The sequence below is a fragment of the Sinohyriopsis cumingii genome, chromosome 9 (genome assembly GCF_028554795.1).
Source record: "Sinohyriopsis cumingii isolate HCF-2022 chromosome 9, ASM2855479v2, whole genome shotgun sequence".
NCBI classification, from domain to species: domain Eukaryota; kingdom Metazoa; phylum Mollusca; class Bivalvia; order Unionida; family Unionidae; genus Sinohyriopsis; species Sinohyriopsis cumingii.
The window spans coordinates 43,642,933-43,659,895 of NC_142969.1; the positions used below are offsets into that span (position 1 = coordinate 43,642,933).

General features: G+C 35.0%; 1 protein-coding gene across 2 annotated transcripts in view; it reads right to left on the minus strand.

Annotated features, from left to right (window-relative positions):
- Positions 1 to 16,963, minus strand: part of LOC149791647 (lymphocyte antigen 75-like) — a 195,995-nt gene that overhangs the window by 78,792 nt on the left and 100,240 nt on the right. For both annotated transcript variants that reach the window (XM_089970198.1, XM_089970197.1), the window contains exons 29-30: positions 16,155 to 16,262; positions 15,188 to 15,361 (exon numbers count right to left, since the gene is read on the minus strand). In XM_089970198.1, the coding sequence (XP_089826324.1) occupies positions 15,188 to 15,361; positions 16,155 to 16,262 (282 nt within the window). The remainder of the gene's footprint in view (positions 1 to 15,187; positions 15,362 to 16,154; positions 16,263 to 16,963) is intronic.

A 16,963-nucleotide genomic window follows, 5' to 3' on the forward strand; every position in this document is an offset into this window, starting at 1 on the left:
AAAGTTAACAGGAACTCTGTGAGCTAAATACCCAGGAGAAAAACATCTCCCAGGATATAATTATTGTGGTCCTGGTACCAGACTTGATTTCAGGCTTGATAATCAAGATCAGCCAAAACCTGAAGAGTATCAAGTAAACGCTATTGATAATAGAGTGTCATGCTCATGATGTAGCTTATAAAAGCAAAAACCTACAAGATAGACATATTGCAGATGTGAAATTAATTCATGCGCTAACTTCCATAAGCAATAAATCTTTCAAAGAATCATTAGCTGTTTGGTTGGTGAGATCTGCGATGAAATGTAAGCTATCATTAGGAGCTGGGAAGTAATCAACTAATTATTAAAATAATGGAATCGATTTATTATAGCCCAAGAGGCTACTGGAGGTGTAGAGCAGCGATTAGTAAATTCGCTGAAGCAGCACATGTTACACGTGTTGCTGCTGAAAAATGGTTAGCACGACAGGCAATATGGCAATTTTGTTTTATCTACCACCACTTAAACGAATCGAGTATGTACATTTTGATGTCAGCGTGCCAAATGAAGTTCATCAGGCGGATATATTATTTTTACCACACGATACTATTAAAATTGGAAGACGTCGATTAACATACAATTACGCGCTAACTGTCGTTAACGTTGCAAGTAGATTCAAGGAAGCCGAACCATTATCAACTAAAACAGCAACTGAAGTAGCTTCTGCGTTTGAACGAATTTATCAACGTGGTGGTCTTCGATGGCCACAGCTGCTACAAGTTGATCCTGGCAAGGAATTTCAGGTGCAGTATCATCGTTGATGGAAAAACATAACTCTCAAAAATACGACGAGGACATACTGCAATTCATCGTGATCAGGCAAGTGTTGAAGGTTTAATGGAACGCTTGCTATTCGGTTATTTGGATATCAGTATGCGAAGGAAATAATTCAAAAGAATATAAGATTTCGTGAATGGGTTGCAAGATTACCAAGTATGATAGCTGCAATAAATAATGAAATAATTCGAACAACTGCGTTGAAACCTATTAGCGCGATCACAAAAAAATATATCTATACAACGACATGAATTTTCAAAACAACCAGTATTAGGTAATGTGACTAAGATATTTATATGAACCCGGTGAACTTGAAGGTGGTACAAAAGTGCGACTGGTCATATTTGGTGTATTAAAACGCAAACAATGTCCAGCGTGGTAAGATCTACTGGTAGGCCCGCAATCTACAGATTAGATTCAACTGCTCCTGAACGTGGATTTACACGTGAACAATTACAAGTAATTTCCGAGGACACACAATTACCACAGCCATCACTTAATTAGCACCTCTACGACGAGTACACTCAAGATAGGTCAGCATTACATTTTCGCGTCTATGACAAAGACTATTATCTTTTCTAACCAGGATAAATCATCTTGGGTCAATGCTCGAGTATCGTCACAACATCAAAACAGTACAGCTCGCACAATAATTATTTTGCTGTTGTTTCAGTCTCAATATAAATTCAGCATCAAGCTCAAAGTTGTGCTTATTTTTTTTTTGTCAGACTGTTTATAGCTAACTAATTTGTTTCTTATTATATCATTGTCAATAACATCGTTATTACCAGTTGTTTCTGTTAAGTTTGTGATAACTCTCCGCAATTGAGATATTTTTCTAACTCTAGACACAGCGAGATAAACTAAATTTGACCATTCGATACGATCATCGACGATCCAAAATCGAGTATCAGAGATGGTTAACCCCTGAGATGAACATAGTTTCATCGCGTATCCTAACGTCCACGGAGTTTTGTCTGCGCTCAGCGCATTTTCAACAGCATTGGCATCTACTAAAATAATATCATTTAGTACAAGATTATGTTTCTCTGACGATCCTGGTAAATCAACGTCGATATTCTGTCGTCACGTATCAACCGGTCGATAACATAATGGTACGGGTAGATTTGAAATTTTTTATTTATGTAACATGAATAATTGTTGTTGAAGTGTATCACGAACTATCTTTCTACTTGCAACTATCACATCATTTGGTCTCAATAAATTCCAACAATTAACAATAGGAGTTTCTGAAATTACTTCACGCATTATTTAACACTGAAATTTATTCGGCTGTAGTCTGATTAGTTTTTTTACACTCTCTTAATTCTGGATCAAGTGCTCTATGATCATCAGTTATTTCTTCATAATAATCAACAAAATTCCTCAACCATTTATGTGGAGAGATACCAACAAACGGTGGTGGTTGGCCATGATCTCCGCAGATTATTTCAGCATTATTTTTTGTTAATAACCAATCAAGAAATGTTTTTAATGTTTCTAACGACACTGTACATATTTCATCCCAAACGATAATCTTTGGAATTCATTTTTAGCCCATTCCATCAGGAATCTATTTATCTTATCTCCATCGAAAGAATTTATGATAAGTACATGATTTATTATTTCTTTCTGTCATTTCTCTTGCGAGTCTGTGTGTAGGGGTTAAAACGGTTCATATCAAAATTCAGAAATTGTTCAATCACACGAGTTGTTTTACCAGAACATCCTGCTCCATTAAGATAAACTGTTTTAAGTCTAGCTACGGGATGATACACTGACGGTGCTGATGACAATTTTGATATATGATTATTTTTGTAATCAATGTCTTTAATCGAAACGTCGGCTGATTCAGAATAATCGAGTATATTCTTCTGTTTTATTCTCCATTCACCCCATGATGCATAATTACCGATATTTAATTTTTCCAACAATCCTGAATATTTTTTATTGATATAAAACGAATTCGTAACAATTCTGACAGTAAACTTAGAAACTCTATCATCGATAATAAATTCATCGAAATATACGCGAACATTGAAGATCTTAAATGAGTAAACTGTGGTGACTCACCATCAATATAACCCACAATTGTATCTAATTTAGTTCCATTTGGCAAGAAAGTTATTTCTCGACTTATAAACGTATTTTTATTTGTTGTATCGGTAATTATAAAATCTAAATCAGCATCGTCTATAATTAATCTTGTATTATGATCATATGATCCTCCTTGGGTGAATTTACCGATTATTTTACTGCCAAGATCTTTTGTGTTTTTTTTTCGTAATCGGTTAAATCAGGATTTTCATCATCAGAATATTTCTTTTGTTGTGGTGACCAAACTTCTTTCTGTGGACGATATGATATAATTGCTTCACCTATTGTCAGAAATATCAGTATTTTTACATCAAGCATATACCGTAACAATACTATTGGTACCCACATTATTTTCTGAAAATTGTTTGCCAAACTAGGCATAACAAATCGGATGAAGATTTTCGGCAAACTCAAATAACTCAATACAGGCAAATACAGTCAAGTCAAAATCTGGCAATGGTCCATTTATCGATACTCTGGTCATTTCGTGTGTGGGATGACCGAATCTTTTACAATATACAGAACACTCTCCCATACCAAGAAAACTTCCGGGATAACATGCAACCATATCAACCGAGATAACATCTTTATGATTGTATTTAGTATTCCATAATCCACCGTGACCATATTCGACACAGATCGATATTATATCATTGAGAAAATCAAACAAAGTTTTTTTCCACGAATTTTTCTCTCTCGCAAAATGAGCAGCAGCTGACGGTACAGTAAAACAATTACTCAGTAATTGTTCAGTATCATAGGTATATTTCAACGCAGTATTTTTCATTTTTTCGTGGAGAGATTCTGTGCGATAATTTCCATCATCAGAACTTTGAAACAACCACACGGATACAGGATCGTTCTTATTTATTTCGTTAATAAAATCAAACATATCACCGTGGTAAAATTTAACAGTTCGATTTTGTGGAAATATTGTTACCGCATTAGTCCACGCATGCGCATGATGATCAATAATTTCGATCGAAGCTCCTTTTGATTTATACTTTGATTCATATAAAATCTTTTCGGTTCTCGTTTTTACTTTTATTGGCAATTTTAGTTTCTTTCCTAGCTCAGCGACATATTTTACAGACGCTCCGGTATCTTTAACTATTTATCCCCATTCGTTTATTATTTTAAGTCTTTTATCCGTTAGACCGTTTCGACGAGTCGAAACGAGTCGAAACGGTAAAATGCTCCGTTACACGTTCGGCTACACAATTTGATTTTGAAAATTTCATTGGTTTCAGATTATTAACGCTGGGTTTATCATTTATGGGATAAATTCCATAAATAATTGCTGTTATAGGATACGCTATTTGATAATAGGGCTTGTCGATACCAGTCAACATTCCTGGTTTAGAATTTTTACTCAGTATGGCAATTTTTTTCATTATGAAGGACAGGGTCACATTTGTCACGGATGATATAATTCTCTGTTTCTGCTAATGCAACAAATTTTATTTTAAAATTATATTTTCGATTGTCGAGATAATTAATGATCGTTGTCGCTCGTTTGTAGTTCATCGTAGCATCAACACCTTTGTCACTGAGTATGATTTTGAAAGTTGACCATACATGAGATGCGTTATCTTTGCAAAATTCTTTCTTGGCGTCATAAATTTTATTAAGCAAATTTTTATTGTTCGCATCAACCAGAGCTTTTATCGGTAGGTCAGGGGATATTCCGTCAAGATTAAATTTATCATTTAAAGGTTTATATATATATATATATATAATGATTCAAGCAAAGGACAAATGCAAGTGGTTAATGATGGGTTCTTTGACTCCTTGTAACAAAAGCTGCGTAAGCGAATTCTGAGGAGATCATTTTTGCAAAGCGTTCGTAATGGAAGTCTAGGACCAAAACCGTGTTTACGATGTGTTGTTGGAGTGAGAATAAACATGTAGTTGCGTGTGCAATGTGTTGGTAAAAAATACAGAGAACTGAAAAGATATAATGATTAAAAAATAATGACAGTGACAGAGTTATACAAAGAGTAGAAGACTATCTGATAAGATTCTCAGAGTAATGATTTAGACAAATAATGAATTAAACAAATATTATATATAAATGAGCCAAATGTTTGATAACCCCCACCCAAGGCAAGACTTTGTAAAGCATCCTATTATAACGAATTATGAAACATCTCGTGATGGTGTAATCAGAAACCGTCGAATAAAAAGACATTTAGTCGGCGATGTTAATAATTTTGGTTATCTAAGATTTACTGTTGGGAAGAAAAAGTATTTCTGCCATAAATTTATATTCGAGTGTTTCAATGGAGTACTCGAAGATGGTCTTGTGATAGATCATATTGACTCAAATCCCCAAAAGAACTCTATACAATTTTCAAGCTGTCACACAAAGTCAAAATTGTAAATCCGGTAATGCTGGCGAATATTCAAAAATTGCAAGATCGGTTAAGTCTACAAATGCAGTGACTGGCGAAGAAATAATATTTCAATCAATGAATGCATCTGCCAAATATTTCGATAGTGTACCAAATTCGGTTCAACGTGTTGCAGATAAAATATATAAATCTGCTCTCTCTAAGAAATATAAACAAAAAATTATTTTCCGTTATTGTTAAGAGAGATAACTGTCAAGCCAAGCTATCTCCTTTAGAGTAATTAAGTAGTTACCTCGATTATATTTACTAACTCTTTATTTTAATTTTTTGTTGGTGTTATCATTCAGTAAATTATGATACAACAGTTATTTTATTATTCTGAGACTTTCTGTATAAAAACCCCATTTATTTACTACCACTCTTTTCCTTCTTATGAAGCAAAGGAGATAATTTTGTAGTATACGTTCTGTCCGTAGATTGCAATTCATTTTGTCCTGATAATTAAATAACCATCTTTGTCCTAATTAAGATCAGTGAAGTAACATAATTGTTTAAGAGCTCAGATTAGTAGAAGGATAAATTCTAGTTTGTAACTTACAAACGAAATGACGAGGTGCATGTAAATACAACATGTATTTTTAGATCTATTACACAGGAAAATAAATTTTTCAAATCTGACTTTCTCAAGGCAGAAATATATGTGTCTATAAATATATATATATATATATTTTTTACAGTTTTGGAAAATAGAAAATAACTCTCGCAGTAATTTTACTCAATACTGTAGAATCGGTAACTTTGTAATAATTTCTGAAACTTATATTTATAAGACTGGAATGTGGCGCAATGCAAATGTGGTTGATTCTCATCTTGGTGGTCAGGGTTCGATTCTCGTGACCGGCATACTGTCGATGGTACCGGTTACAACGGTTTTTCTGTATAAGAATGGGGGCGCCATCCCGTCTACACCCCTCACCACATAAAACAAATATTGGGTTTCTCTTCAAGAGTCTCTCTCCAATTAAAAAAAGACGTCACTCAACTTGGTGAGTGCCGTTTAGCACTATGCCCGGAGTTTGTTATTGGGGGAGGGGTGTGTGTATGAATTTGTAGCGCCCCCAAAAATGAACAGTAACAATGATGAGCTCTCAATCTCATTTAAGGGTATACAATAAGGACATTCAGAAAGAATGTGCCGGGAACAAAAAGGCTCATGAAAGATGCCCCATGCAGCATTTGAAAGAATGTCGGGCCATAAGAAAGGCCTTGTAGGAAGGCATCTTTATGGAACGGCGTCATCATGTTGATGAAGGATACCAATTGCAATGATAACCACTCATCATTGCTTCTGTTTATTTTTTGCTAAAAATATAATTTAAATATATCTTATTTTTATATATAATAAAAATGAATTTTGAAAATATTAATGATATTATTTCTGCAATAAAAAAATTAGTAAAAAGACGACATAAAAATTCTACTTTATCCGGAGAAAATTATTTCTGATTTTGAATCACGTAAATTAGAAGATAAATATACACTACCAGCTGAATATAAGCTCACGAAAATTATACAGCAGGCGATGTTCAAATCTTTGGCTAGTGTAAAAGATACGCAAGTTAACAAATTCGTATTCCTCTCAAGCTTGATAGAAGAAAATTAGATCAAAATTAACTCACGAATACGAAACGAAAAAATTATCGACACGCCCGCGAGACAGTTAAGAAAGATTATGTCAGATCGTGAAAGCGAAAGTATTAAGGAGAATTTTGATATTGAAAGTATAATTGACAGCGTCACCGATGAAAGTGAAAGTTAATTCTACCGAGAATCAATAAAAAATAATATTTTGTTGTAATATATATATATATATATATATATATATATATATATATATATATATATATATATATATATATATATATATATATATATATATATATATATATATAATACCAAATTACTCAGAATTAGACAATATTTTTCTAAGTTGATTGAGTTTAATACAGGAATGTACATAATTCAAAATCTGATCTCTATCGGAAGTGATCATTGTAATATGTTCTCGGCGTAGCTGGTTTAATTGTTCCTGCGCCAATAAAAAGTCTTCGTTGCCGTTTTCATCAATAACCACACTAACACTAAATTATCTGTGTTGACTGATGGTGTTTTCAAGTACCTCCCCTTGTCGTGTATGAAAACTCTCACATGCTGGTACATTATATAATATACCTCCTGATTTAATTAATTGTAAAACACTCTACATGATCAAAAATCTACGGACAATATTTTTGTGTTCCGAATTTTTTTTTCATGAATTTAGTCAAAATTCATCGTTTTTTTCACTCATTTTAGTCGATTTTGTAAAGAAAAACGTTGAGGTTGAAAATTGTTAAGATTTCACGTATAGATTAATATTTAAAAATTCTCCACGTAGGTCAATTAAATGTCCACTCTAGTTAGTTAATTTGAAATGTATACGCAATAATAAATTATTATGACATCTTAGATAAACCGGATTGATCGGTTCTTGTACAATAAAATATCCAGGCGGTACTTGCAGTGTAAATGTGTATAAAATATACTATTGCTGAGCTTGATTTGATTTTTCGAGATCTATTTGATAGATGCCATCAATTGTATCGCAAACAAGATTGACTGCTATTGTTGAAGTTACATTAACGATTCCTGGTGAAATATGACGCCCGCCACCATATGGATTATTGTTATGTCTGAGAATACCTTCTGGTGGGGTTATTTTTCTCCATTATTCGACGGTTTGAGGAAAGTTTTCATTAATAATATCGTTAAGTGATTTCTTCAGCTCATCAGGGGCAAATTCTGTGCTATAAATATTGCTAATTGTTTTTCTGTCATTGCGTGGTGTCTTAGAAATAGCTGTTTAAATGTTGTTACGTCGGGGTATGGAGAAATATGATGTATTGCATGATCACCCCATTCAAAAACATTTACAACGATCTGTTTATTGATAAACTCGAGGTCTGATGCAACCTGGTTTAGATGTTTTATTGACTCAATGATCTGTTGCTTTATATTATCGTTGCAATGTTGTGCGATACTAGAAAATAAATTTTGTAGTTTATTACTTACTTGTTTATGTTCAGACTTAATGACGTCGGAAAATGATTTGATTTTGTTTTCGTCGATGAAAAATTGATTATCCTCGTCAACATTGTGTAAATCGTTTATGTTTAATAATCTAGGATGTCTTGTGTCATCAGGACCAGTGATATAATCTTATATATGTATTATGTTCCATGGATGAGTTTTGCGATACTCTGGATCCTTTAAGAACATTTTCTTATCTGTGATATAATCAATAAGTTTTGGTTCTAGTGGTCTATGATATTCTGGTTGAATTTCAGGCCATTCTAACACTAATCTGACCGACGATTGATAAATATCTACGACATAACCTGGAGAATATATTTCAATTGCAGCTGATAAAGTTGGTTCGTGCACTGTTATAGTCACTTATGCTTCTCTTACGGTTGCAGATTTGATTCTGCGCTGAAATTCATCATTGATTTGTTCAATCTAATAACTGCCCGTGGGTATGCCGACAACATTCCAGTCAGGAGTTCCATCTGGTTTATTTTTATTTGCAAATAAAAGTGCATTATTCGCCTGTAATCCACCAAATGATTTTGATCTGATATTTGGCCAACTATGGTATACTCGTAAGTATGCTAGTGCGATTTCATTTGCGCGAATTGAAGCTGGAAAGTTAACATTAAGTTCAGGATTGTTTGAGCTCATTGATATCATTGTTTTTTGTGTTTTGTTGGAGCTGTATTATTTACAATATGTTACAGTAGCTCTCAGTGGAATTGACATTATTATTTAAATCCCGAATTTCTAAATTCATCGCAGTTATTGCTTCATTGTAAATTATAATCGTCTCCGTGAACTCAAAATCTGATATTTTTTCATTACTAAGACTTGTTGATAATAACGAGGATAATTTGGAGTATGCTAACGTCGCTGCATGTAATTTTACTATATAATCCTGTAATTTTGTGTTTGTGCAAGTGCATATATTTTTGTAATGATATTAAGAATACCGGCAATCGTTGTCACGGCTGAAACACAGATTGTTACAACTACTGGTGGCATCATTGTTATTGTTGACAATAATACGCCGGATCTAGCAATAACACTAGACGCTGAATAAACAATTATGTCAACGATAACTACACGTCTGCGATATTTCGTTACTTGTATCGTATACCCATCAACGATATTCTTTAATTTTGTTTGCCATTCACGTGCTTGATTGTATCTATAATGCTTTGCTGCAACATCACGTTGAACGTTGATCGGAATACTCATTATATTTTAATTAGGTGGTAATTTAGCTACTAATTCAAGACCAGTAATAAATCAAGCCGAGTATTTTCTTCTTCGGGTTCCACAGTAATGTTACCTCATCGTTTTGATCTAACATCACTAACATAGATCCAGGAGGTACAGTTAGTGGACAACACCCTGAAATCGTGGTAGATATTATAAATGATACAACACCGAGTACTGAGAGTCTGCATACACCGGTAACCTCTGCGCGATGTTTAATAGTTTTATTTTATTGAGTGGTGACCATAATGCCTGGTCAGACGCTACTGTATATATTGCGTTGGTAATCTGCTTGTGGGGAATTTTAATCAGTTCAATTTTTTAACGATATCAGGATTTCCACTTATAAACATCTTCCAGTCTTTTTCTAATCAGTTCAATATCCGACATAACTGTCTTAATATCGCCAAGTTTTGTGTTAATATGAACGAGCTTTACGTCAGCAGTAAACGGGTTTCCATAGATTTCCTCTGAGGTTTCATTAATTTTTCTAAACATTTCTACGAAGATTTGTAAACATATTTACGCGAACGTCGTACTCAGCTCGCAGCGTGGATAATTTAGTGTCTACGTTGTTCACGATTTTTGTGTTGCAGCATCCTCATCAGATGTTGGATCTCTTAAAACAACTATCTTATTTCCATTCATGCTGAGTTCACCTGTCATTGTATCACCGGTAGATCGTAAACGATTAGCAACGTTTTTTGTGATTTCATCTCTAATAGTTGCGATTGATATACTTGAGTCTCTGATTTTACCGTCATTGGTAAATACTGGAATATTATCCGTAGTAGCACCAAGAACTCTACGAACTATGTCATTCCATTTGATAGTACTCGTCTTTAAAACACCGTATTTATCCTGAAAAACAACAACTTCATCTAGGTCAACTCCAGAGAGGTTCATAATATCAGCGAGTTCATCTTTTGTCGCGTAATTTGGCAAATTTATTTCGTCGAATTTTGTTTAACTCTTAGTATCATCGCTGCGGTATCTTCCGTAAATATCTACCATTATTCGTAATAACGTCCACTTGTATAATTGTGCACGACTTTGTGAGGTGGTAATTTTGATTTTGAAATAACATCGAGTACAGCAATTGCTTCGCGACCACATATCGGTGGATCCGTTAGTGTTTGTGTTGGTAATGTTGAATACCAAACCTGGATTTTGTCTGGTGTGACATAGTTGATAAATTCCTGCGGTGGAGCCAACCCATACGAATCGAAATAAACAATTCAACGTGGATCAATCGCAAATGTAACCCAATGAGTTCCTGCACCTTTACTATTATCAAAATTAATAATACCCGTCTCTGTGCTGTTTGGTTTATGTTGTAACTTATCGTGCATAAAAACACCTCTAAAAATGTTTGTATTTAATTTTTTCCAGCATCAAGTAAATCAAAATTTGACATAGGTGTTAACGACGTGTTCCTGAAGTCTCAGACCCTTTCCGTATCGATAGGGAGCTCCTGGAAGACTCAGACCTTTTCCTGTTGCTCTTTTTAATGCCATTCTAGCAGCGGTTCCAACAGCACCTAACGCGTCCGCTTTTGCAACGGCTGGAGCTTCAGCAGCTATCAATGCTGGTATCGCCGCGAGAAGTGGAAATATACCGCCGGTCTTAGCAGTATCTTTGATGGCTCCGGCGGAAAGTTCAAGTCGTAATCCAGTTTTGGTTATTGTGGTTCCGGATTTTTTTTTTACTGATGCTGATTGTAGTTTTTTAATCTGACCAGGAGTCAGACTGACACTAACATGATGATATAATGACATTCATGATTATACTCGTATTTTTAAATCACCGCGCGATTACATATTTTCTACTACTGTATCAATAACTCTCATTTGGCCACCAACACCTTCAAGTAGCATTGATTTGTCGCTGAGTATAACCGCAATTGCTCTGTAATTAACACCACCTGGATTCAAGTTAGCTCTGAAGTGTACATCAACGACATATTGCCTAAATAAATCTAAATGTTCCAATGAAAAATAATAGATCGGATACAATGTTGTAAAATCCAGCTGAGATATCTGCAACCCAGTGTCTACATTTTGATCACGTCCCATATACGACGACAATTGATGATACGCGCGCGCAACACAATTGTGTTCAAAATTTAAGATTATGCAGATGGTTCTTGGTGTCCTTTTATTCGTAAAGAAACCTCACTGACTCCAAGGTTGTCAAATATCATGTGAGTCTGTTCTTGATTATCCAGCCGATTAACATTTTGCAGCGCAATAAAAAATATGTCTCGTTGTAGAAACACCCTGCTAAGTTGCTATTTGCCATGTAAATAACCCGGCAACATTGCTCTGAATGCTATCTGTGGTCATTGCAAACCATGACAATAACGACTTACCACCTGTGTTCATAAAAGAAAGTAATCGCTGTTCTTCAGCCATCGATGGAGTCATCACTGGCATCTATAGTGAGAGTTTAAACAGTATTACTTAACCACCAGCAGCAACAGCAGCTGATCGCCAAATAGTATCATTATCACTACCCTTTCTCACAAACGCAACTGTGTGTTTCGCTCCAAAGATAACTTTTCTGACATTTCTGCTAGTCGTGGGTCCGTCGCACTATTTCGTGGTACTTGTACTTGAAGCAATTGCCTGTAATTAGGATGATTAGTGTTGTCTTTGGTAAACATCATCGACGGGCCAATTGATCTTGTATAATCGTCGGAGTATCTTGCTAACCTTACTATTCTTGCGGCAACGTCGACGTCCTTTTGAATTGTATCGATGTTTTTTTTTCCATCAGTCATATATGTGGTGCTATCAAATAATTCATAATACCATTATTAACAAAACCAATTATAGCCTCAGTCAAGTAGGCTGTATTGAGAGGAACATCTGTTACAAGCTCACCTTCTACTTCAGTAAATGCCTCGGCGGGTAGAAAATATCTGCTTGTATTATGGACTTGCAACTCAATACTTGGGTACACGTGCGTCGGAAGAATAATACTGATAATCGCGTGCGGATTCATCTTTGTGAACTGGTTCATCCATATCGAATGTTGTGTCGGATATACGTTTGAACATCTTATTATATTGCCCATTTTCCAAATGGTTATCGCCTTGACCTACCAAGGACACGAAGACCACTTCCTGAAATAAAACTTGTGTTTAATTTTTCCTCTTTCGGTAAAATTTCTCCTTGATTTTTCAAGGCTGCTAGTTTTTTATTTGCGGCTTGATTTATTATTTTACTGACATCCGCGGGCATAACTTCGGTGCTTGGTAATTTTACCGGTTGCTGTGGTCGGACCGCCTGAGGTCTGCGTATTAATCGCGATAGTTTTTCTTTGATTGCCAAGAATGCTTTACCAGCAACGTTGCCGATTGCACCAGAAGCTTTTTCACGAATAATGTCAGTAGCTTTCATTATTAGTTGTTTTGCGATCGGTGCTGCTTTTAGGACCATCCTTCTGAATAACCCCTGAACAACATTACCGATTCCATCTTCGTAAAATGCTTTATAAACGGGTAATCATGAATTTACTACTCTGACCATTACGGGTCTACGCTGAGGACTGTGTATGATCATCTTATTTATTATTCATTTATCGAATCACTGTGATAGTCATCAACGACTTCATCAATGAGCTCTAGGTAATATACATGATACCGCCTGTAAACAATCGTTGACAAATATCAGCTGCTTCATTAATAATTTCCGAAGAATTATTTCCAGAACGTTTCCCTCATATGAGAACTTCTAGTCGTTGTACGTCATCGAGAATATTGTTAGGACAAGTAACAAGACCACTTCCTCGTGTAGTAATACCGCTTCCATTAGCACCTGTATCAGGTACATCGTTAAACTCTTCTTCTTGTTGTCGCTGAATTTTTTTGTTTGTTTTTGCTCTTCTTGTTTGGTTTTTTTTATTTGTTTCTGTTCTCGTTCTTTTTCTTTCTGTTCTCGTTCTTTTTGTTGCATTTCATCATAAGCTTACTCCGCTTAAATACGTTTTATAAAACAAGTCTTGTTTATATCACTAGGGATTTTTAGTAAAATATTTCTTATTTCTTGTATACCGCCTTCAGTAAATTTCTCCATAAAACCATTTCCTTTTTTCCCCGTTTTTGTTTCTTCACCAACAACACCTTCAAGTATTTCTTCATCGACGGGTGGAGGTTGACCGGCAGCTATCTCAGCTGCAAGTTTTTGTAGAATCTCTTCTGTTTTCTTAGTTCTTTATGCTATTTTTCCAGTTGCTTTAGCCGCTTGCTCTAACGGGAGAAGAACTGGTTTAAATAACTGTTCTGCACTTTCTGCAAATTCAACTTGAGATACCTGTCGCATTTGTAGCTTTTCTTTAACAAAATCACGGACTGGAATCTATGTTTTAATTGCTTCTAGTCGTTCTCGATCTAATCTAGCTGCATGAGACTCAAGCACTGGTGCCATTATTGATATAACAATGATTTAATTATAAAAGCAGAGAAGGTGTGACCTCATTGAGGCGTCAGTGCAGAAAACGCCCCCGTATATTTACTCGAAACGACAACGCGAAAAACGTAACCCTCTGAGCTACACTCTGGGGAAACTTTTGGAAAGTTAGAAGCTTTGGTTTCATTTATTAACCTTATGTTTTCATTTTTGTAGGAAACCTTAGTTTTCAAAATGGGACGTCCTACGAAAAGGTTTGTTTACCCTCTCTGCTGCTGATAAGGAGAAATTACTTAACGGAAAATATGTGTATCAAAGGAAACATGCCTAGCGATGCATGTATTAACGACGCGAGAGTTACTGGAAGAAACAGTAACCTAAGCAGTCAAATCCAGCCTTAACGTATTTCTCTAAACTTACTACAACGAATTTCTTTATCAAAATTAAATTCTTCACAGATAAGACACGCACAATTAAGAAAGAACAAGAGAAACAGTATTTCAAATAGAAGGAACCTGAACTTTGGATCACATACTGGTAAATAGGGATGATTGAAAAGTATATGCCCAGTTACAAGATTCAATTGATTTAAAAGGCTAAATTAACCATATAATTCTTATACATTTTGACAGCAATTACTTGATAAATAGGATGGTGACGATACACTCGTTTAGGTTCACGATGTCTGTTTTCTTAACCAACTACTGAAAAGCCCTTATCTTGTCCTGCTAAGTTTTCAAGAACAGTTCTTCGACTGCAGGTGACACCTTTATTGTACAACCTTCCTGGCATGCGTTAGTGTAAAAAGCAATACATTCATGATACCATTGACGAATACTAGAAGCAAATGTCGACAAAACCATGCACGACTAGTCTGCCTTTGTCTGATATATATTCCCACTAGTAGCCACATTCCGAAATTATAATATTTTGGTATATTGTATTGATATTGGAATAAACATAATTGTATTCACGTGAACGGCTTCATATACCCAACTCAATGTTTAAACATTTCAATTAACAGTTGTTTTTTTTGTTACTCTTTCACAGACCAATTATGGATTGCAAGTGATACCATTGCTGGTCAAAAGGACACAAACTATTATAGGGATATTCACTTCTAACAATATTTACCAGCTATATATGACTGTTCACTCTGGGAGGTAATGCTAAGCAGATCTCCTCCATCTTGCTGGCACTGCATGCGAGCAACATGCCAAGTGACATGTAACTCATTAATCTGGTAGCAGAATTCTTCAAATACACTGGTTTCCCACAGGTAGCCACAACGAGAATCCCAGGCCATTGCTACAAACAAGCAGTATTATTTATTCAACATTAATACAACGGATTTGCCTAGAGTAACAACATGGAAATAAAGCTTTGCCTTTATCGATTAGACTGTGGCAACAAAATGCGTTAGAAACAAGAAGTGGAACAATGTTCATGTTTTATTCTTCAGATTCAATAGGGTCTTTCTTCCTTTATCAACCATGTAAAAAAAGAATAAATACGATAAGTCCTCTGCAACGGGTAAGAAGCGTATCATTCACAACAGCGTTCAAATAACGAAGCCGACTGATGATGAAGGCAATTTAATTAGTCCTTGCAGACTTTATATTCTAATACTTTTTAGTATAACTTTCCTTTTACAAGCTTTCAATGTTTAACAAACGCGTGTGCTGTGTATAAAGTAATGTTTTTCGATTGAACGCTAAACGAACTATAATAATATCTTATAAAAATGCTGCCATCGAAGCCATTCATGGAAGTTTAATGTTTGATGGCGAGATCTATTTAACAAGTACTTAAAAATGTTCAACTGTACCTATGCGACCCCAAGTTTGAAAAGACGGAAATTATTATTTTATTTTATAGTCTGTTTAGCAGGATAAAACGAAATGGGAGACGGGGAAATATTTACAAAGTTAAAATACCCAATCACCTTCCAAAAATTATGTAATCGACCAGACTATCAACAAAGATCTGTTTGAATGCTATCGATACCATAAATTGGTCATAGCTTTAAAAAAAAATGGAATGATTGTTTCTCGCTAGAGCAAAACATATTGTTCTTTATTGAATTGACTTTATTACGTACTTGTTGTGGTTACTGAGCTGGTAGTCATGACTTTCTCTTCTGTCGTCGTTGCGATGGTTGTTAACCTATCAGTCGTATTTGTTTTTGGTAAAGTTGTTGGGACTGGCACTGACAGGAAAGAAAGCACGCAAAGTCAGTCATTTGAACTTGACTTTCTAAATGTGAAAAGACCATATTAACAGCTTATATACAATTATTTAAACGGACAGACATAATAATTGATATAAACTATTATTAAAATATACCGGCAATGAAAGAAGGTCTAAACAATATATAGGTTTTTTTCAGCTGGACAGTTTATCATTAATGTAGCTATTGTGTAATAACCAAGCCTTATAAACAATATATTTCAAGATAATATGAAACAGTGTATCCGTCCACAGGTCTATACCTCTTTGTCCCCCTAAATTGGGGAAAACTTGCTTAAATCGAGAATTTATTTGTATCTTTGGCATCTGAGTGCAAGATAAATTTTGTGCAGTTTCACCCCAACCCAAATCACATAACATTACGAATCTCTAGGGTCAAGTACATATGCAAATATGTTTGAAAAATTTGGATAAAAGTATTTTATTAATATAATAAAGGAATTATGATCTTGAGGAAATCTGTACATATTCACAAGCACAAATGACACGTTCGTATGTAGCAGATTTCGAGTTCGGATTCCTGGTCAGTGTACAGTGCCATATGATCAAAAGCCAAACAGAGGCCATACAATGACACATTTCGATTCGAGACACGCAAAATACGCAAAATAGGGATCGTTTTGATGAATGCTATGACAGCTACTCAAGGGTAAGTTTAGA